General features: G+C 34.8%; 1 protein-coding gene across 17 annotated transcripts in view; it reads right to left on the reverse strand.

Annotated features, from left to right (window-relative positions):
- mycbp2 (MYC binding protein 2) overlaps positions 1 to 22,302 on the reverse strand; it is a 239,118-nt gene that overhangs the window by 177,156 nt on the left and 39,660 nt on the right. For all 17 annotated transcript variants that reach the window (XM_056464968.1, XM_056464976.1, XM_056464962.1 and 14 more), the window contains exons 4-9: positions 21,810 to 21,963; positions 21,526 to 21,722; positions 4,212 to 4,454; positions 2,561 to 2,632; positions 2,258 to 2,354; positions 480 to 553 (exon numbers count right to left, since the gene is read on the reverse strand). In XM_056464968.1, the coding sequence (XP_056320943.1) occupies positions 480 to 553; positions 2,258 to 2,354; positions 2,561 to 2,632; positions 4,212 to 4,454; positions 21,526 to 21,722; positions 21,810 to 21,963 (837 nt within the window). The remainder of the gene's footprint in view (positions 1 to 479; positions 554 to 2,257; positions 2,355 to 2,560; positions 2,633 to 4,211; positions 4,455 to 21,525; positions 21,723 to 21,809; positions 21,964 to 22,302) is intronic.

Here is a 22,302-nt window from a genome sequence, read left to right on the forward strand (position 1 = left end):
CCATGTGGGTTATGATCGGTTCAACCACTGTAGTCGAATATGCTGACGTGAAACATTTGTTTTTATCATCCATGTTGATTATTATCTATTTTTTTACTGGCAAGTATACCTGTTACTGACAAAAGTATGGCACAAAGTGAATTCTATTTAAATTCAATAAAACATCCTGCTTTGTCTGCCATTGAGGACCAAGTAGTTTTACTAGGCACAATGCATTTTAGGGGATTTCCTTCACCCAGAAGCACACATACAATGCTGCCTACATTTTGGAATAACCAACAACAACTTTTTTTTTCACTAAAATAATTTGTTTTTATTGTACATTGTTACATTGTTCTTGTAGTGTTTTTGTCTTTTGTATGCACCCAGAGTCTGAGCGTAATTGTCTGTATGTATGTACATTTGGCAGAATTATCAATAAAGCTGACTTTGACAAAGAAAGTAGAGTGAAACCACAGCCAATAATTAAAAATACTTACATCTTTGCAGGCTGCAATCTGGTTGATATATTCTCCATCAGTGAATATGATGTTCTGTCCATCTGCTTGCAGACCTGGGTAAGACAGAGTGATATTTAAGTGAAGGGAAGTGCTTTGAAATGTGTAGTTATTATTCAAAGTTTGACGTAATCTCAACTAAAACATGAAGACAGGAACAGGACATATAGTAGCCCCTCCTATTCTAAAGAAACAGCCAATCGCATAACATTTTTATCACAGCTCTCCCAGTGAGATCAAGTTGAGATCAAGCACATCAAACGAAAAGCTATCGAAAAGTATATTGAAGAGGGGGGGACATCTCGGATATTAAAGAATTTGATTGGTCAGAAGATTTGATGAGAAACTAAAGTATGAAGTGATGTAAAAAAAAAATGGTTGATCCGTTTAGGCGAAAGTGATAAACTGCAAATTTTGGATGTTTACAGTATATCTTCTACATAAAGATTTTAACACTCTTTTGAGGCAGACAAGTTTATAAATATCCTTAAAACAAACATACTGATACAAACATTATTTTAAGTTCACGTAAGCTTTAAAGAGCACCTATTTTACCCCTTTTTTAAGATTTAACATAAATCTTTTGTGTCTCCAGAATGTGTCAGTAAAGTTTCACCTCAAAACACCCATCAGATTATTTATTAGATCTTTCAGAATATTGGAATTTTCTGCTTTGAACACAATGTAGCTGTATTTGTTGCCTGTGCCTTCAATGCTAGTTCTCCCTGCCCACCGTTCCCATGTGCCTGTCAGAGTGTGCCTCAATCTCCGGCTGCGTCAGATAAATAGCACAGTGACAGACATGAAGGAAGCAGATCTCACGTAACGCTTGTGAGAAATACTACAGTAAGAACTTTCTCAATGATTATTTGATGTATTTGTTGTGGAGTTAATATAAGCCTTTCTGCAATGATGAGTCACACAATCACGTCTCAAAGTTCACCCGCACGCACATACACACATCGCGCATTTAACTTTGCACTGTTTTTGTACGCAAATGTGACAGGATACATGTTAATATACACTGCTTTATGGATTTATGTTATGTTAATAAACAAAATTAACCTGATTTAATGTCCACAAACAGGGATTGAAGCGTCTTCTTTTATAATTGTATTGACATGCGGCTGTGGTTATAAAGACGGTCAAATCGCTGTAATTCATTACAAACATGCATTGTTTTATAATGTTTCAAACTTGTAAAACTCATTCTTGATCACATTTGAAGATGACTGATGATCATAGAGAGCTGAACAGATCTTTTAATCCCGGCTGCTTTGCGCACATCCTGTCTTGTTGACATGATTATGCACGTTACTACTGAGACATTTTAATACGTGACTGTCAATCAAATTGGTGAGCGGGGAAACAACACTCCTAAGCCACGTTGCGGTGAGCCTCAAAACGGTAAGGATTAGGATCCTATTTTAACATCAGGAAATTAAAAAAAGAAACTTATTGTGTTTACATGACCCCAATATGACTGTGGACACACTATACCTACAGATAGTTCTGTCTAAACAGCTTAAAAAGATGATTTTCATCATAGGTGCCCTTTAAATACAATAAAGATAATGCTCTACACATGAAGATTATTATTATTACTTTACATTTCTTCATATTAACAATTGTCTATTGCTATGTAGATGGCATTAAATGAAGTCTAGTCGCTATTCAGATTCAATAATTCATTGTTTGAATGAAAAAAATTATTTGCCCTGCCTTTAGCAAGCACTATCAAGTAAGAAAGGTGTTTGTACCAGGCACTGTGATGGTGCCCTCCTGCTCCAGAGTCTCTGGGTTGATCTTTATGGCTGCCATGTTGTGACTGTTCATGTCTCGATATAGCAAACAACCCTGTAAATAAATCACAGCAAACTTCTTTAAAGGCTGTCAGAAATGAAAGAATTATGTTTCTGTTGTTGTAAGAGGTTAAAGCGTAATATTCATGAGATAACATTGATTATCCAACTTGTACAACAAGTATTTGAGTATGCTGACATTATAAAAGCAGACAGTTAATCAAGAAAAAAAAACATTCTTATAAAACAAGAGGTCAATACCTGGGCGAATCCCAGCCATGACCTTTTCTCCTTACGGTTCCTGATACGTGATGTGGAGTTGTATACATGGCCCTGCAATCGATAGTCTCTTATTAGCACGCACACAAACACAATGATAAACAACCTGCTGCGTCAGCATTACACACATATACACAACTTCACAAATCTTCCTGAAGAAGAAATGTTCAAATCTACATCATCAAAAGTAAATGAACAACAACTGAAAATGAAGTTAAATTAAATAATCAATTATTTAAAAAAAAATTTTAACTTGAAAATAAACATTTAGTTTAAAGGCATAGTTCACCCTAAAATAAAATTATGCCTTCATTTTATACTATTTAGAAGGCAAGAGAAGGCATACTGAAGAACATTGATTTTCATAGTGTGTTTCCTACTATGGATGCCAATTGTTACAGGTTTCCATGTTCCAACATTCTTAAAAATATCTTATTTTGTGCTTAACAGAATACAAAAACTCAAACAGGTTTAGAAGAGGTAAAGGGTGAGTAAATGATGATAGAATTAAAAAATGTAGGTGGCTTATCCCTATTTAATTTAATATGGTTCTACTATAATTTGTTGTTGCACAAAACTTATTAAAGCCACAATTTCAATGAGTATTTTGCATTACAGATTTATTCAATAAGCATTAAATAATGAAGACGAATTTAGAAAAAGCATAAGTAAGTAAGTAATAAAAGTAATAATGTTTAGCAAAATTGTCTTCTCGTGTTAGTTTTTCTGAATGAAACTTTCCTGTTCAATTACATTAGGGATACATTTTACACTTAAAAACATCGACCAAAAAAGAAAATGACTGAAAATATGAGAAAAAACAAGGCATTTAGCATGCTGGATCCACTGTACAGTGTGAAGTTGCTTTCACACAGGATGCAGAAAGCGTTATGTTATGAAACTTGTTCATTTCAATCCATTTTTTTTCTGTTCATGTATACATATACATAAAGTATTCATGCATGTACCGCACATGCTCATCGGAAAAGAAAACTCGGCCCAAATAATGCAGGATATTTTTATTTTGTATACTTGTTTCTGCTGCTTGCAAGAGCGCTATTGCAAGACTGGTAAAATGACACCTCTTGAATCATTCACTGTCAATAAGATTTTACTGTCAATCAACAGCTTTTATTATTATTTTTTTAATCAATTTAAGTTATTGAGTTAAAAATAAAAATGTTTAAAATGTTACTTTATATTATTTAATAAAATAATAATTATTATTACAAAGCATTTTTGGCTTCAGTTTTTAGCCAAAAGTACAGCAAGAATTTTTGGTTTTGGCTTGGAATTTTAATTTCAGTGTGTTTCTAATTTACCTTAATTATTTTCTAGCTTTGAACATTGACTGAATCATTACATGAGAAGTTGTGCATTTTATTAAACTTGAACTTGTTTCAAAATAAAAGTTTCCTTTATTTTCTCATGTTCATTAATGTAAATTTTATGCTATAACCGGTAATAAAGGTTCAGTTTAGTTAACATGATTGAAAATGTTAAATGTTAAACCTAATAATGATTATGTCTTACTAATTGATAATTTGATACTAATAAAATCACTAAAGTCTCTTATGATATTTAACATCTCTAAACTGCATTGGATGATAAGGTAAATAAAAGATGCGCTCACCCGAACGGTGCCACTGTATCCTGAGCCCACTTTGTAGAGGCCATCTTTACAGAGCAGGTAAAGAAAGGAACCATCTGTTTGAAGAAGACAGTGTTCGTCATCATCGATGTTCACCTCCTTCAGAACCCATTTGTTCATCAGTGCGGCTCGCTTGATGCCATTTCCGAACCATTCCTGGATCTGAATCTTCCCCACCAGAACCGCCTGCACACTTCTCTGTAGTGCATTCAGGATTGTTGGAACCTATTAATTGCACAAATACAGTCATGTCAGATAGTTCATGAATTAGCGCTACTCGATTATGGAAAAAACATAATCATGATTATTATCCATCAAACTATCTATCCATCCATCCTTCAATCAATCAATCCATCCATCCATCCATCCATCCATCCATCCATCCATCCATCCATCCATCCATTTATTCATTAATCAATACATCAATCAATCAATCCGTCAACCAATACATCAATCAATCAATCAATCCGTCAATGCATTCGTCCAATAATTAATCCATACATTCAATCAATCAATCCATTAATGCATTCATCAATATATTCATCAATACTCATCATTCGTCAATGCATTCATCAATATATCGACCCATCTATCAATAAATCCAATCAATGCATCCATACATCCATAAATCAATCAAATCCATTAATCAATCAATTAATCGAAAATGGGACAAAATAAAAATAAAAAGTCAATTGTCAATTATCCATCCATCTAATCAATCCATCTATCCATTTAACTATCCATGCATCCATCCATTCAGTCATTTAATCCGTCAGCCAATACATAAACCAATCAATCAATCCGCCAACGCATTCATCCAATTCATTAATCTATTAACCCATCCATTCATCAATCCATTAACCAATCAATAAATCCATTAATGCATCCATAAATCTATCTATGCATTGATCTATCAATCAATCAATCAATCAATCAATCTATTCATGAATCAATCAATCAATCAAATCCATCCATCCATCCATCCATCCAATCAATCAAGAATGGGAGAAAGTAAAAAAACTAACAAAGTGTCAATTATCAATCATCTATTCATCCATCCAACCATCTATTAAACTATCCATTCAATCAATCAATCAATCAATCAATCAATCAATCAATCAATCAATCAATCAATCAATCAATCAACCAATACATCAATTAATCACTCCGCCAATGCATCCATCTAATGCATCCATCCATTAATTAATCCATCCATTTATCAATCAGTCAATTTATTACCCATCAATAAATCCGTCAATGCATCCATCCATCAATACATCAAATCCATCCATTAATCAACCAATCAATCAATCAAGAATGAGACAAAGTAAAAAAACTAACAGAGTCAATCATCCATCCATCCATCCATCCATCCAACCAACCATTCATCCATCCATCCATTCATCCAACCACCCACTAAACTATCCATTCATCCATCAATCAATCCATCCATTCATCAATGAATACATCAATCAATCAATCTGTCAACCAATACATAAATCAAGCAATCAATCTGCTAATGCATCCATCCAATCCATCCATTAATCCATCAATCAATCAATCAATCAATCAATCATTCCATTAACCAATCAATCAATCAGTCAATGCATCCATCCATCAATCCATCAATCAATCAATCAATCCATCAATCAATCTAGAATGGGACAAAGTAAAAAAATAAGTCAATCATCAATCAAACTATCCATTAAACTATCCATCCATCCATCAACACAATCAATCAATCAGTCAACCAATACAAATCAATCCATCAATATTCCGTCAATTCATCCATCAATCCATCCATCCATCCAATCAGTCAATGCATCCATCCATCCATCAATCCATCCATCAATGAATGAAATCAGTCAATCAATCAAATTCCGGTTAAAAAAAAAAGTTGTTAATACACCTTTAGGTTTGAAAAAATAATAATAATTTCACAATTCTCAACATCAAAAAAAGAATGGCACACAAAAAAAAAAAAAAAAAAGTTAATAAAATTCTGAAAAAAAAAGAAAAGAATTAAATATGGAATAAACTGTGGAAAAAGTTACAAAAGTCCTTCAGCCAGTGATTCAGTGAATGATTTAGTCTTTGTCTTATGCTATTTGATTAATAATGATAAGCTCTCTGAGGCTCAAAACATGCAAAGAACAGGACAAATTCTCTGTCGTGCTTTTAAAAACATAAATGAATAGAATACACTTCAACAAATGAGGCACGTCTCATGATGCAAAAGTCATGTTATATGATTTCATTGATTCCCACGTGAAACTGAGCTTTGTAAAGGAATGAATGTGAACTGCTGTAAAAGGGGGAGAGATATGATGCTTGTTTTATATAATCGTTGAAGGCCAAAATCAAATCTGCATTTTGATTAATTGTAATTAATAAAAGAATAGCAAAACACTAATAAAAATATAAGCCTTTACCAGTTCAGCATTTCATCCCAATTTGGACTTAAAGCAGAATCACTATAACAATATAGCTCTAGCAAGGGCAGCTGTTCCTTTACATCACTTTAACTCAGTGTAGTCATAAAAATGTGTCATGCTATAAGAGTAATAACTGATAAAAACCTAAGTGGACAATCTTGTGAGCAACAAATATTAAGCCACTTTGACAAATACTGTAAAATGTGAGCAAATCCTTGTTCTAATGTGTATAAAATGCAAGTGAGACTGTAGGAGGCACTTCTCGTCATTTGGTATCACAAGGTTGTGCCACAAATAATCCACTTCAGTTTGACTGAATGAGCTGGACATTGTTCTCCAGTTCATCTGATGTCAGTAGTAAAATTTAACGCATGGTTATGTAAATGTGCCATTGCATATCAAAAATATCTATGACAAGATCTTTTCAGTCTGTATTATGCTGTATTATTAGGCTGTATTATTCTAATTCTACTGTAAAAATGTGGAAAAGTACATTCACTGCATATTTGTAGACCACTTTTTCAAATTAATTTGCAACATATGCCATTACAGAGTTCGTTCATCCCAAAATGACAATTCTATCATCATTTTCTTAAGCTTGCTTTTTTAAGTTGGTTTTGCTTTTTTAAAAACAACAGAAGATATTCTGAAGATTGATGGAAACCTGTCACCATTGATATCTATAAAAACAAAAACAAATACTATGCAAGTCAATATAAGCGTTATTGTTAGACCGCCCGCTCCCATTCAAATTACACCATGAGTTACTGACCGCACCCGTGATTTATTCAGAAATTTCTTCCCGCACCGCAAGAAATCTGGTCGGGTCTCGCGGCTTCCATGGTACAGCAGTTGGAATGCAGACCTCTCGTTCGTATTTACCACATCTCCTTCTCGTGGAGTCGAAACCCGAAATACTGCCAAACTGCAGAGGTTGTGTTCTTTTTTGAGACCAAGTCACATGGTGTGCGACTCGCCATCTTATCTCACTTCTCTCTCTCTCCTCCACACTGTCCCATGATGACAATCACGCATAAATAATTAAATAAATAATATTTAATACTTGTCTCCTATATAAGTGCATTGTTTTCATGACGGTATAACAGTACTGAAACTGGCACCGTTGCCATTTTTAGATCCCGCGGTATACCATATTTCCGCCAAAGCTTCCAATATACTTCAATATATCTTCTTTTGTGTTTCAAAAGAACAAAAGAAACAAGCCAAGAGTGAGTAAATGATGACAAAATGACAACATTTCACTGGTATCTAAACTTATGTCAAATACAGTGCTCAGCTTATTCAAGTACACTCCTAACAAATTTATCTTTTAAATTCAGATTTTTAATAGGAAGCTGTACAATATTATATATGTGCACATACATTAAATTAGTCTGTACTGAAACCAAATCTGGAGCTTATCTAACAAAAAAACTTAATAAACAACTTACTACTACAAAAACCAAGGTTAGTTTAAAATTAGTTTTAGTTTTTGTTTGTTTTGACTATTTGTTTTCATTAGTTTTAAATAGTTTTTAGCGGTAGATTTAGTAGTTTTTATTAGTTTCTATATTTTGAAATTGCTTAGTTTTAGTTCAGTTTTTATTCGTTTCAGTATTAGTTTAGTTGAGCAATTCCAGCGTTATGGATGTGACATTTGCAGTAAAATCTCAATACATAAATTGACAGAGGAAGTATATGTTACATTATATTGAAACATCTCATTTTTCAAAACAAGCCACAGAGTTATGGGAGCAGAAAAATATTAATCTGTAAAAAATTTTTTTATTTTAAATTAGGTAAATAAACATGCGTTAGGTATGTGACAAAAAAAGTCTGCAAGTTTACAGTATACAACATACTTTGTAGAAATTCTGTGAATTAAACTGCACAACCCAAAAGAAATGATGTTACTCAAAAGGATAAGAGTTGACTAATTATGGAACAAACATGATTGATTTTATTAGATTTTACATTTTTGCATTTATGAGGAAAAAGCTTTGTTATGGATATGACGGACGTGAAATTGTGTGACTTTGGTAAATCAAATATAATTGTTTGAAAACATTGACAGAGGCAATTTTGAGTATTTTTTAAAGCACTGTTTTAACACAGGTTGACATTTACATGGAATTGCTCATCTCTAACTATATATATGTATGTATGTATGTATGTATATGTATGTATGCATGTATGCATGTATGTATGTATGTATGTATGTATGTATATATATATATATATATATATATGTATATGTATATGTATATGTATATGTATATGTGTATGTATATGTGTATGTATATGTGTATGTATATGTGTATGTATGTATGTATGTATGTATGTATGTATGTATGTATGTATGTATGTATGTATGTATGTATGTATGTATGTATGTATATATATATATATATATAGTATATATATTATATATATATATATATATATATATATATATATATATATATATATATATATATATATATATATATATATATATATATATATGTATATATATATATGGAGTACATATATTTATGTATATATGGGGCTCTGAGAGCCCCGGTAGTAAACATGCGCACCAAAAAAGACGGCTACCTGTTTGTTACACGCCGCTCATTCGTTGTAAAACCAGCATAACAGCTTTTTTGTTTTGCAAGTGGACAAAACTAAAGTTTAAACAATATGATGGTGATCTTACTAAGCATGCCTCCTCAGATTTTTTTTGTATGATGCAAAAAGAAGGCATGACGAGTCAGGGAGGTAAGACTTAACAAACCTAATTATCTGCCATGTGTCAAGTCTACAGATAATCCTATAACACATCTTTATTTTATTTTATTTTTTGTATTTTATTGAATTGTCAATAGAATTTCATTAAAATGAAATTAATATTTATGCAAAAGTAATTTCTTAAATGATCTTAGCATCACTCCAGGCTTCTTAACATTGTTTTCCAGTTACATTTAAGATTATTTAGAAGAATAATAATATGTATATAAGAATAATAATATGTATAGAAAAATAATGTATAATAATAAGAAAACTTTTATTTATAATTTATAATTATTTTAAAGATTATGACTTGAGAATATAATTTTACCTCAGCGCTGCACTTTTCTCCTTCGCCCTCGCGCTGAGTTCAGGTGACTGAGTGTTGTGAAGTAGTTAAACTCTCCGCAGTTTAATTTACAGTGTCAAACTTTCACAGGAATATCAGTATATTAATATAGGCTTTGCTAAAAGGCTGGTAAAATTTCTTTTTTTACAGAAGCTATAAACAGACGCGCATGCTGCGACCACGGTGATGAGTCAACAATCGCAAATATTTTGACTTATTTAAAGTAGGCTATAGGCCAGTGGTTCTCAAACTTTTAAACCCGCGACCCCCATTGTAAGATCGTCAAGAACTCGCGACCCCCCACTACCAAAGCATATACAAACAATAAAAATAGCTTTTTTTAAGCTGTTCACAATATTTTAACTATATTTACTATAGATTACAGGGCTCAAAATTAACATTTTTGCTTGGTAACACTGGTGCTTCTAACTTTAAAAATGTAGACGCACCAGCCAAAATTTAGTGGCTCCCACCAATTATCGCACTGTTACTACAAGTTTTATAAACAGATTTATTGCATTTGAAAATCAACACTAATCAAAACTAACAAGCAAAAAATAAATATGCATGCGTGAGGAAAATATGTCTTAATGAAATCCCGTTATCACAAGAAAAGACATTTTTATAACATAATTGAGTGACCAAAAGATACACAGACGGATATCCCAAAAGATATCCCACAGACTTTACAGTGAATGCTAGTTATTTTCATAGCAGACTTGAAGCCAATGGAGGTCTTTTATCCACTCTTCAATAAGTATAGCTGGTGGATTAACATTCAGCACATGATCAGTAATCAGATGTGCCAATATTTGTAGCTTTAGGTGTTTCTAAGACAAAATCTGTCAGTGTTGTTTTCATTTCTCTCGTCTTCAGCGCTTTACATTTTCGCGGTTGTAGCTCCTGTCATCTGAAGACAGGAGGCGTTGACTGAGTGATTGACAGCTGATTTTAACCAATCATTCGTGTTCAGTTCTTAGAGCAGTGGGCCAATAAGAAGAGCGCGAAGGCGGGGCAAGCGTTGAAGGCTTTGTTTACTGCGGCAAGTTGACATGACAACAGTTTTAAACTGTTCCTGAGCGCTGCGATCCAAGTACAAAGATGCATTCTGCCCGAATGTGTCCTAAATACTTTATAAATCAGTAATATCTTTTTAAAAATCTGAAAATATTAGCTTTCACTTGTAATACTGAAAAATATTTATTATAATCACTGAAAATTACACAATTTTTAAATAACTCTCGCGACCCCTTGAAATTATTCTGCGACCCCCGCAGGGGTCGCGACCCCCAGTTTGGGAACCACTGCTATAGGCTATAGAATATAATAATTTTGTGTAAAGACATTTATAAAATTATGTAGCTAATATATCACAGGGGTTTGTGTAGCAGCAATTACGGGAGCATTAATTAAATCCTTTTTCCCGTGGAGCGAAACAAGCACTGCACAGTTGTGTAGCGGATGGAGACGCACAAAAATATCTATTAATTATATATATTTTCGTCGAAAGAAAAATATTCTTCGATTGAATTTTGTTTTGTATAATTTGTATCTTAGTTTTTGTCGGTCAGTTATTTACAAAATAAACAAGAATAACTAATAAACCTTGAGGTGAAGCGATGTGCCTCAGGGTCCGCTATATGCCGCGGCCAAAACACAAACTGGTCTGTTAAATACAATTGTAATATAAATAAAATAAAAATGAAATATATAGTTTCGAATATTGAATCTTTGTTAACTGTATGATCAAAATTAAAAGAGCAGCCTATATTATCACTCTTTATGACAAACTTCCATTGATCGGTCAGTTTCGCTTTAGTTTAATCAAAGCGTTTGAACTTTTTGATATTTTAGGCAAAGTGGTCTGCATAACCAATGATTGAACTTCTCCACCTGCGACTCACCCATAATTAAACATCATGTAGGCGAGCTGGCTTTTTGATTACCTGAACCGTGTATTAACTGCTGCACCAGCATAATCGAGATCTGCGTATTAATAGCAGCACCAGCAGATATAAGAGGGTTTGTTTCATAACAGCGTTTTATGCTTTTTAAATATCCAATATTAAGAGAGTGACTCCATAAGGTACATAACCTGCGCACACTTGATTATTACTTTAATGTGTAAAGTCATGGACGCATCTCACAGCGCAAAGCATAACTTATCCTTTAAATATCCATGCTTAATATGTCATTGATGAGGTCTATCTATTGAAAGGGTTACAATATATGCTATATATGCGCTACATAGCAGGGACGTTAAGGTTGTAGGTAACCCTTTCAGTAGATAGGCCCTGAGGCACATCGCTTCACCTCAAAGTTTATTACTTATTCTTGTTTATTTTGTAGATTACTGACGACAAAAACTAAGATACAAATTGTACAAAACGAAATGTGTTATTTGTAAAAAATATATGAACTGTATTTTTTTGTGCGTCCCCATCCGCTACACAACTGTGCAGTGTTTGTTTCGCTCCACGGGAAAAAAAGGATAATGCTCCACTGTTATTGCTGCAACACAAACCCCTGTGATATATTGCCTACATTTTTTAGAAACTTCTTTACACGAAATTATTATATGCTATATCCTATAGCCTACTTTAAATAAGTCAAAATATATGCGCTTGTTGACTCATCACCGTGGTCGCAGCTTGGGCGTCTGTTAGCTTCTGTAAAAAAAAGACATTTGACCAGCCTTTTAGCAAAGCCTATATTAATATACTGATATTCCTGTGCGATTTATATATTTACTAAATCGGGGCACGTGCCCCAGTAGAGCTTTATGTCTAGCAACGCCCCTGGTCTAAACTTTAAAAGCAAAAAAAATGTTACAAATTTTGCTGAAATGTTTTAGCTTTCGATTTCTAAATATGTTTGGTGACTAAAATATTATTTAAAAATATATATATATATTAAATATGTTTAATAAATCTGTTTTGTTTAAATGCACCAAAATACACTGCCTATATTCACTGAGAAATGGATAAAAATATTCATTTTCAATATGGAGTGAACTCATATGCTGAGCACAAGTTCTTTTTTAATTAATAAAACAAAACATGTATTTATTTTATTAGATTTATTCCTATAGAACAAGTTATGAAAATTTAAAGAGGATATTTAACAGTATGTGATAAAGAACCAAGACTGTCCACCATATTAGAGTAGGAGAAATAATTGCTCCTATTTTTTAACAGTAAGTAACTGTTTGACATCCAGACTGATGGTGTTCATACAGAGTTTATAAAGAGTGAACAATTTTGTAATTTTATCAGGCTATATAACTGAAATATATAACTGAATGTCATCTGCATAACAATAATAGCAAATTCCTTCAAAATTTGTTATCAGATGACACAGAGGCAGCAAATTCAGACCAAAAAGCAATGGATCCAAAATGGAGCCCTGGGGAACCCCACAGGACTGCTGTTGATGAGGTATAATTTTGGAAAATGTTTGGAAAACCCAAATCGGGGCTGTTCCGGAGATTCCAATCTGCTGTCTAAGCCTCTAAACCAGGAGTCACCAATCTCGGTCCTGGGGGGCCGGTGTTCCTCCAGGGTTTAGCTCCAACTTGCCTCAACACCCCTGCCTGGGTGTTTCAAGTCAACACCGGACCTCCAGGAACAGTTTGGTGACCCTTGCTCTAAACTCACATACAGAGATCAACAGTATCAATAGCTGAAGTGAGATCCAATACAGTGCATTCTCCAGGATCACTTCGCATTAAGACATCATTAAAAAGTGCATACGACAAAAGACAAATTGGACTTTATCTAACACAAGTGCTGATCATCTACATCTTTTCTGCTATAAAATGTAACTTAGAAATATTTTATATATCCTATATATTCTATATCCTATTTTAGGGTAAAGATGGATCAATAAGTGTTTTCTTTAGGTTGAACCACAGTTTGCTTCAAACTACCTGGAATAATTTAAAATAACTTTTGGCAGTGCAATTAAAAAATCTGGACACCTGGGCTGTCTGAACCAGTAGAGTCAAGGTTCTCATCTGGCTCTTTAAAATGTGGCCCGCAGGTGCTCAGCTCTCATGTTGCTGCATATAGTGCAACATATAGTGAAGCAGTAGGGCTGTAAAGGTACATGTATATGTCCCAAATCATCACGGTACGTTGGTCACGTTTTGGTTCACTTGCTCTCACGACAAATACAGAACATATTAACAAAGAACGTAATTTTCTGTCTGAAAACGCGACATAGCAGCGATCCCAAGTGGTTCCACTTTTTTCGTGGTGTTGTGAAAACTTTCTACATGTAAACAGAAGCACACAACACTATTCCCGTCTCCGAGCTCTTCAGATTGGTCAACTTCTCAGAAACTGACAGCATGACAATAAAAGAGATTTCAGTTTTGAAGCTTCATTCATTCATTGATTTTATTTTCAGATTGGTCCCTTTATTAATCAGGGGTCACCACTGCGCAATGAACCGCCAATTTATCCAGCATTTGTTTTACACATCGGATGCCCCTTCAGCAGCAACCTAACACTGGGAAACACCCATACACTCTCACATTCGCACACTATGGCCAATTTAGCTTATTCAATTCACCTATACGGCATGTGTTTGGACTGTGGGGAAACCGGAGCAGTTTTGAAGCTTACTGAATCTTAAATTTAATACATAATTATTGTTTTTCCATTGTTTTAGGGAAGGGCTGAGATTAATTTTTGAACTATAAATTCCTAATTAGTTTCCTGATTATAAAATTTTATTTTTAATTTTGGTGTTTATTTTTATTTTGGTACTCTTGTTGTACCAAACCGTGATGCCAAAACAGGGGTACATACCAACCTGTGATTCCAGTGTACCTTTACATCGTTATAAAGCACGGATTTTTTATTTTTTTTTTTAATTGAGAATTTTTTTAACTAAACAAATAGGTATATGCGTGTAGTTTTTTATAAAAATTTTAATTAAAAAAAAAAAAAACTCGCCTTATACAGTATACTCCTTCTAGACTGTTTAAGTTTGGGTTAAAATCTACACCATTTTGTTGGAGATGTAAGACAAAGCTAAACCTATTTTATAAGAAATGGTCCAATTATTTAATTTGTTTAAGAATAGAACAGTAATAAATGTACGAGAAATATACTGATTGGGACAATGTAAAAGTGATATGTTATTGATTTGTTTCCAATCCTTATGAAACCTTTCATTTAATTATAATGTACTTTGATGCAGACCAAAAAAAGAATAGTGGATAATGAAAACCAATTTTTTAATGGATGGATGGACGGACAGACTGATGGGTAGACAGAATGGACGGACAGGTAGATGGACGGATGGACAGATAGGTAGGTAGATTTATGGATGGATGGACGGATGGATGGATGGATAGACGGACGGACGGATGGATGGGTAGACGGAATGAATGGACAGGAAGGTAGACGGATGGATCGATGGATGGGTAGAAAGACGGATGTATGGATGGATGGCTGGATGGATGGGTAGACGGAATGGATGGACAGGTAGGTAGATGGATGGATGGGTAGACAGACGGATGGATGGACAGATAGGTGGATGGATGGATGGATGGATGGATAGATAGATGGGTAGCAAGACGGAAGGACGGATAGGTAGGTGGATAGATGGATGGATGGACGGATGGATGGATGGATGGATAGATTGATAGACAGACGAATGGACGGACGGACGGACGGATTGATTGATTGATGGATTCCAGGCACAAAGAGCCTCAAAATAATCATTATACAAATAATAGATTTGAATCAAATGTAGTAATGACTCACTGACAGGACTCATTCAGTTAATTACATTTTGAAATGTTACGCCATTTTAAATGGCAAACCTCACAGCACAATGATAACAACATGGTAACCATGGATGTTCTCTTATGCCTATGGGATGTTACAATACAGCCCCTCCCTGCACTTGCTGAGTGTGCCAAATCATTTACCACAAGGACAGCAAGCCCCTCTTCAGCCATCTCAAATTAAATACTATAATTTTCCCGGTTCAATATCGATGTTGATATTTATGTCTTTGCAAAGCCGGCAACAAAGTTCAGCTGATGACAGTAAGGCACTTTAATGAGCGATGCAACACATGACAAAGAGGTTTATTGATATACTAAAACATCGATGTAATTGCTTTAGATGACTCTACGGTCAATAATGACATTTCGTTTTATTGCTGTAGCTCTCCAGAGGATTAAGCACACTTAGTCATCAGGACAAGGTATTGCTAGATACCTTAAAATATGTTACCTTAAAATAGCTTCAAACCACCCATGTCAGTAAGTCAACTCCAATCCATGATTTAATTATCGCTTCATGGAAATCCATTTGTTAACTTTTTCCAAATAGAAATAAAATGCAAGTAAAGATGTTTTATGTACACTACCTGAAAAAAGTCTTGTCGCCTATCCAAGTTTTAGGATCAACAAATAATAACTTGACTTCTAGTTGATCATTTGGTATCAGAAGTGGCTTATATGCTTATTTTACCAAAATAAAATATGATCATTACTTGATTTTTAATTATTTAATTAGGACAGTAAGGTCTGACTTTGCTAAGACAAAAGTCTTGTCACTTAACAGAAATAGCGTACAGTATAGAATTTAAAGTCATGGTGCAGTGGAAAAAAATTATTAATATTGTGTATGACTCCCATGAGCTTAGAGGACTGCACCCATACTAGGGCTGCAACAACTAATCGATAAAGCGATAAAAATCGATTACCAAAAGAGTTGTCAATTAATTTTATAATCGATTCATTGTGTCACGTGACGCAGGGACGTTTGAATATTAAAAAAACATTAGTTCAGCATAAAGCGGAGTGAACACGGTCTCCCTTGCGAACTGATGCAGAGTTTGGCACCTCATAAACAGGGATGAGGAGGAAGGAAGTTCAACAGCATGGTAAATCACTACAGAATCGTACTTCTGTTCCATTTTGAAGTGAGGAACGTAAAGTCCCTGGTGCTGGTGTTTAGTCTTTATTCAGCTTGACAAGCATGACAAGTTAGCATTAGCTCATTAACCCTTACAGCAGCAACTGAAAAATTTAAAATGAGCTTTGGCGCGTTGTCTGTCGCTGTGCCAGAGAAAGACTTCTCATATAATCACAGTTATGCAGTGTTTTAACCACCCAATGCTTATTTTATGAAATAGACATGTAAAAACACACAAGTACTAGTAAAACAATACATTTAGAGTTGGTAAAACACAGAAGAAAGTCTGTGGAAGTCTAACAATCTATTCAAATATAATTTGCCGATGTGTATCATTCATATCAGATACACATAGTGAAAGTAACTATAAATTTAAAGGTATTTTTCTCTAATTTCACCAGCCACCTGCATGTCTTTGGGGAGTAACTCATGAATTTACATGCTGAATCCTGTGTATTCCGCTTTAATGAATGAGGCAAAAGCGCGGCCTCAAGTAAACATGTCGATGCCCATCTCACGTTACAGATCAAGATGATTTATATCGTCTTTTGAACAACAACGTTTATGTACATTTGAAATCAGGTAGTTGATGACATGAGCAAGCATGTGAATGTTGAATTAAAATGGAAAAAATTAAATAAAAGGGATAAATCTGTCATACAGCTCTATTGTGGCTGCGGTGTGTCATGTAAAAAACATGACGCGTCGCCATGGAAACATTAAGGGTGAACATTCTAAAATAATGATCGCCTAGCAAGACTCACTCCCGGGGCCAGATAGAATCTTTTAAACTCACCAGTGAAAGGGTTAATAACAGAAGTAAAGCAGCAGAGATAGAGTTTGCATTGCAAGACTAAAGACACGTTTTTATTACTCGACTTTTTTGATTTGTTCATTTCTCCATCTGTAGTTATGTATAGCTGCACTGCAAAAAAAAAAAAAAAAAAATTCTTAATTAGTCATTTCGTCTTGTTTCCAGTCCAAATATCTAAAAAAAAAAATTTTTTTTATCAGGATTACTAGACAAGAAAAATTTCTTTTACACATTTGGATTGAAAACAGGACAAAACTACTTAGTTTTTTTATTTTATTATTATTATAACAGCTCAGGCATGTTCAAAGAGCAACATGTTTGTGCACTTTCTAAAGACTGTAGTTGTTTTTGAATGAAGGGTTGGAAATGAATGCTTGTCTTGTTTTTTTTTTTTTTTTATCCGATTCATAGAAAAAATAATCGACAGATTAATCAATTATTAAAATAATTGTTAGTTGCAGTCCTAATCTATACATCTGCAATGGCTCAAATAACTTATTAATAAAGTCATCTGGAATGGCAAAGAAAGTGTTCTTGCAGGACTCCCAGAGTTCATCAAGATTCTTTAGATTCATCTTCAATGCCTTCTCCATCATCTTACCCCAGACATGCTCAATAATGTTCATGTCTGGTGACTGGGCTGGCCAATCCTCAAGCACCATGACCTTCTTTGCTTTCAGGAACTTTGATGTGGAGGCTGAAGTATGAGGAGGAGTGCTATCCTGCTGAAGAATTTGCCCTCTCCTGTGGTTTGTAATGTAATGAGCAGCACAAATGTCTTGATACATCAGGCTGTTGATGTTGCCATCCACTATGCAGATCTTTCGCACGCCCCCCTACTGAATGTAACCCCAAACCATGATTTTTCCTTCACCAAACTGGACTGATTTCTCTGAGAATCTTGTGTCCATACAGGTTCCAATAGGTCTTCTGCAGTATTTGTGATGATTGGGAATGCAGTTCAACAGATGATTCATCTGAAAAATCTACCATCTGCCACTTTTCCAAATGATTAACTAGAAGAATGGTCAAGTTATCATTTGTTGCTCTTACAACTGAGATTGACAACAAGACTTTTGTCAGGTAGTCATATTTAGCTAATGTTAGCAAACACATTAACTAATGGAACATCATCTAAAGTCTTACAACTAAATCAACTGCACACATCGTATCAGCTATTTAAATACGTCAACAGAGAGTCATCCATCACAGCAAACAAATAGCCAAAACATGGTTCCACAAAAAGCATCACAGATAATAATCTACTGATACCTAATAACCTAATGATACCCATTCCAGTATAATTCTGAATCACTTCAAGTTAGACTTGTGCACTGTAAACCAACAGAGAGCGACAAATCAGATATCACACTTTATGCAAGCTATGCAAGTTACTCATGCTCCAATTAGGTTGTAGTTACCTTGGCAACAACAAATGTACTTATCCGATGTCAAAACCAGTGTGATATTATTAATAGAGAGCATTTAGAACGACTGAAATAATGGGGTAAAAGTTAACAGATGCAAATCATGCAGAAGATGGGAGTTATTGGCTGAGGGACTCTGCGTTGACAGAATTATACAATAAGGACAGGAAATCAGAGGGATTTGACATTTTCAGGCAACTCAATTGCTGACCTCCACATGCAGCCTCAGTTCTGCTATCGTATACTGATTGATGAGAGGTAATGTGCTGTCATCCCTACTTCAGATGGAAGGCAGCTTTTTAAAACAGACTACAACCTTTACCTTACTTGCCAAGCAAAAAAATTTACTAAACTACAAAACAAATATATACACTTACCTTTAATAGGTACACCTGTCCAACTATTCGCAAATTTCTAATCAGCCAATCACATGGCAACAATTCAATGCATTTAGGGATGTCGACATGGTCAAGACAATCTGCTGCAGTTCAAACCATATCAGAATGGGGAAGAAAGGTGATTTAAGTGATTTTGAACGCGGCATGGTTGCTGGTGCCAGACAGGCTTGTCTGAGTATTTCAGAAACTTGTGATCTACTGGGATTTTCACGCACAACCATCTCTAGGGTTTACAGAGAATGAAAAAGAGAAAATATCCAGTGAGTGGCAGTTCTGTGGGTACAACTGCCTTGATTTCTAAATTCACACAGGCTCACCAAAATTGGAAAATAGAAGATTGATAAAAAGTTGCCTGGTCTGATGAGTCTCGATTTAAGCTGCGACATTCAGATGGTAGGGTCAGTATCCAAACACAGTGGTGTCCCGCCTCTTCTCCACTGTAATTGGATGGCTAGCTCAAAAATAACACTAATTGTCGCTGCTTTTTTCATCTCACAACAGCTAAAACAAGCAAAGGCAAATCGTTCGGCACAACTGTCAACAAATAATATGCTAAACACTTTCAACTTGTAACGGAGTAGTGGGGATACTCTGTATCACCGCAACCAACAGAAAAAAAACGCTGCGCTGCAAAAACTCACAGCTTTATGTGAGAGATTAGGGATGAACAATTACTAAAAAAGCAAATCGAAATCCACATTCAGTACCTAAAATCCAAGGTCAATTTTTTCAATTACTTTCCCTACTGTGTGTGGAGTCACATGACCCTGCTCTGTTAAGGCTACTTTATACTTCTATGTCGAATGCATAGGTGTGGTCCAGTGCAGCCTTCATGCTGTCTCATTGTTATGCACCTCTCAAAAAATGTAACTACATATCGCACATTTGCACTACATTGACAATGATTAAAAGTGGCACCAGAGACGGCATATATTCCATTACAATAAAACTATTATTTACATTCAAATATTTCTTTACCGAAGATTCAAGAAATGCACCGTTTAAAATATTACTTACAAGATATACAAGAGTTATTTTATTTAGAAGAGATACTGCTTATTTTATACTTCGAAACTTTGAAAATAAATAATTTTGTTTCCAAAAGTGCAAGTTATTTAATTTAAATTTTTTGATAAGAAAAACGTGACTGTTGGTTTTAGGCAATGTGTGTTTTAATTTCAGTTGTTCAACGTTGATGTTCAATAAATAATCATAGATAGTAGATAGTGTGTGTTTCCTTAAATTTTTTACAAATCAAGTAATGCACACTTCATTCAAAAATATCTCACTTGTAATATGAGAGTATATTTCTAGGCTGTATATTTCTTTCTGTACAAAACTAAGCATAAATAAATAAATAAATCATTTATTAATCGTAATGGAGTTAAAATGCTTAATAGATAGAGAGTTTGATTTTAGGCTAAATTACCCAGCCCTATGAGAGATCCTCTGATGGATCAGCTGATAGGCGCAATTTTCAGATGAGAGTTAAAGTGATGACCTTTACAGCCAAACACAGTCATATCTGTTAAGAAGCACTCAAATGCTAGTGAGGAATGGACAATACGTTGCGCATGAACATGCATTTAAACACACCAGAGCCCGTTCAGAGAGTAATAAAACATGGAGGGCGCTATTTTTTTTATTTTATTTCAAAACCGAAAAACCGTGGAGGTCATAGCAAATGGTTCAATGTTATATTGTGCCTTGTGGCATCCCTAGTAATTACATTCACCAAGAAAACAATATTTTCTGATTTTCTGAAATACTTCTGATCAAATAAATGCAGCCTTGGTAAGCAGAATACTCTCCTTTCCAAATGACAATCGCAAGTTGCCAAGACTTTTATTCACGTATGTTGATGTACTTCCAATTGTAAAGGAATACTGTGTAGGGGCAGGCTTTCTTTAGTGCATCAGTCCCTCATAGCAAACTAATGGTAGGGAGCGTGGCTGAGGATGTACAGTAGCTATGGAAGCCCTCAGGTTGATGTCAACAGAAGAACTGCCACTCCAAAGGTGGAAGCAAATGGTTAGATTTTGATATAAGATTAACAATCAAATATACTTTCAGTGGATTAACTTCCACAAATTATTAAGTATAACAATATAAGGCAGTATAATAAACATCGTAATATTTGACTTTACACAGACTTTGACTCACCTGGATGGTCTGGCATGCATGACTGCCATTGTTGGTGAGGATAGCAGATACAGCCTGCAGGGTTTTGCCGGTGTCTCCCCAGGCCACCACCAGGCTGAAGAGGCAGGCGCAGGATAACGCTGTCAGGGTCTGACCAGTGGGGTCATTCATGCCTGTGCTCCGCACCGTTGTCTCCAACAGAAGGTGGAACAGAGACTCTGCAGGGTCAAGAATGGTGTCAGAATGTAAATTTACATGCTCTCTTACATGTTACTTTTTTATTTGAACAAGAGAATGTATCTTACCCAGCACATCTGGTGGTTCGGTCTGAAAACTCTCTGGCTGCTGTCCCTGGAGCATATCTAGAAGGGCCTGAAGGCTCCGTAAGCACAGTGACGGGTGTGAGAAACGGGTCTCTTTGATGAGCTCAAACACTCCACACAGCCCAATCCCAATGATCTGGGGAGCAGAGGATCATAGCTATAATATAATATTCACCAACACTAGTGCTCGAAAGAAATGGCATTTTTATGGAAATGACAGCTGGCAGACACATGGAATTGACAATGAAAGCATTTTACTAGGAATTTCCTTCAGCGGTTTGAAAACAGTGATTCATTAAATAGATACGAACCAAACATACTCTCAGATGAATCAGAACAGAAACATTTAGGCCTAAGTTTAGTTTTAAAATGCACAAGTTTTGCTACGGTTACGCCTTACGCCGGTTACTCACTACCCCTGAGTTTTTAAACCCTGAAAACGTGTTTTGGAAACGCTTAAGAGGCTGTTTTTGTT

This window comes from Danio aesculapii, chromosome 9, assembly GCF_903798145.1.
Source record: "Danio aesculapii chromosome 9, fDanAes4.1, whole genome shotgun sequence".
NCBI lineage: Eukaryota > Metazoa > Chordata > Actinopteri > Cypriniformes > Danionidae > Danio > Danio aesculapii.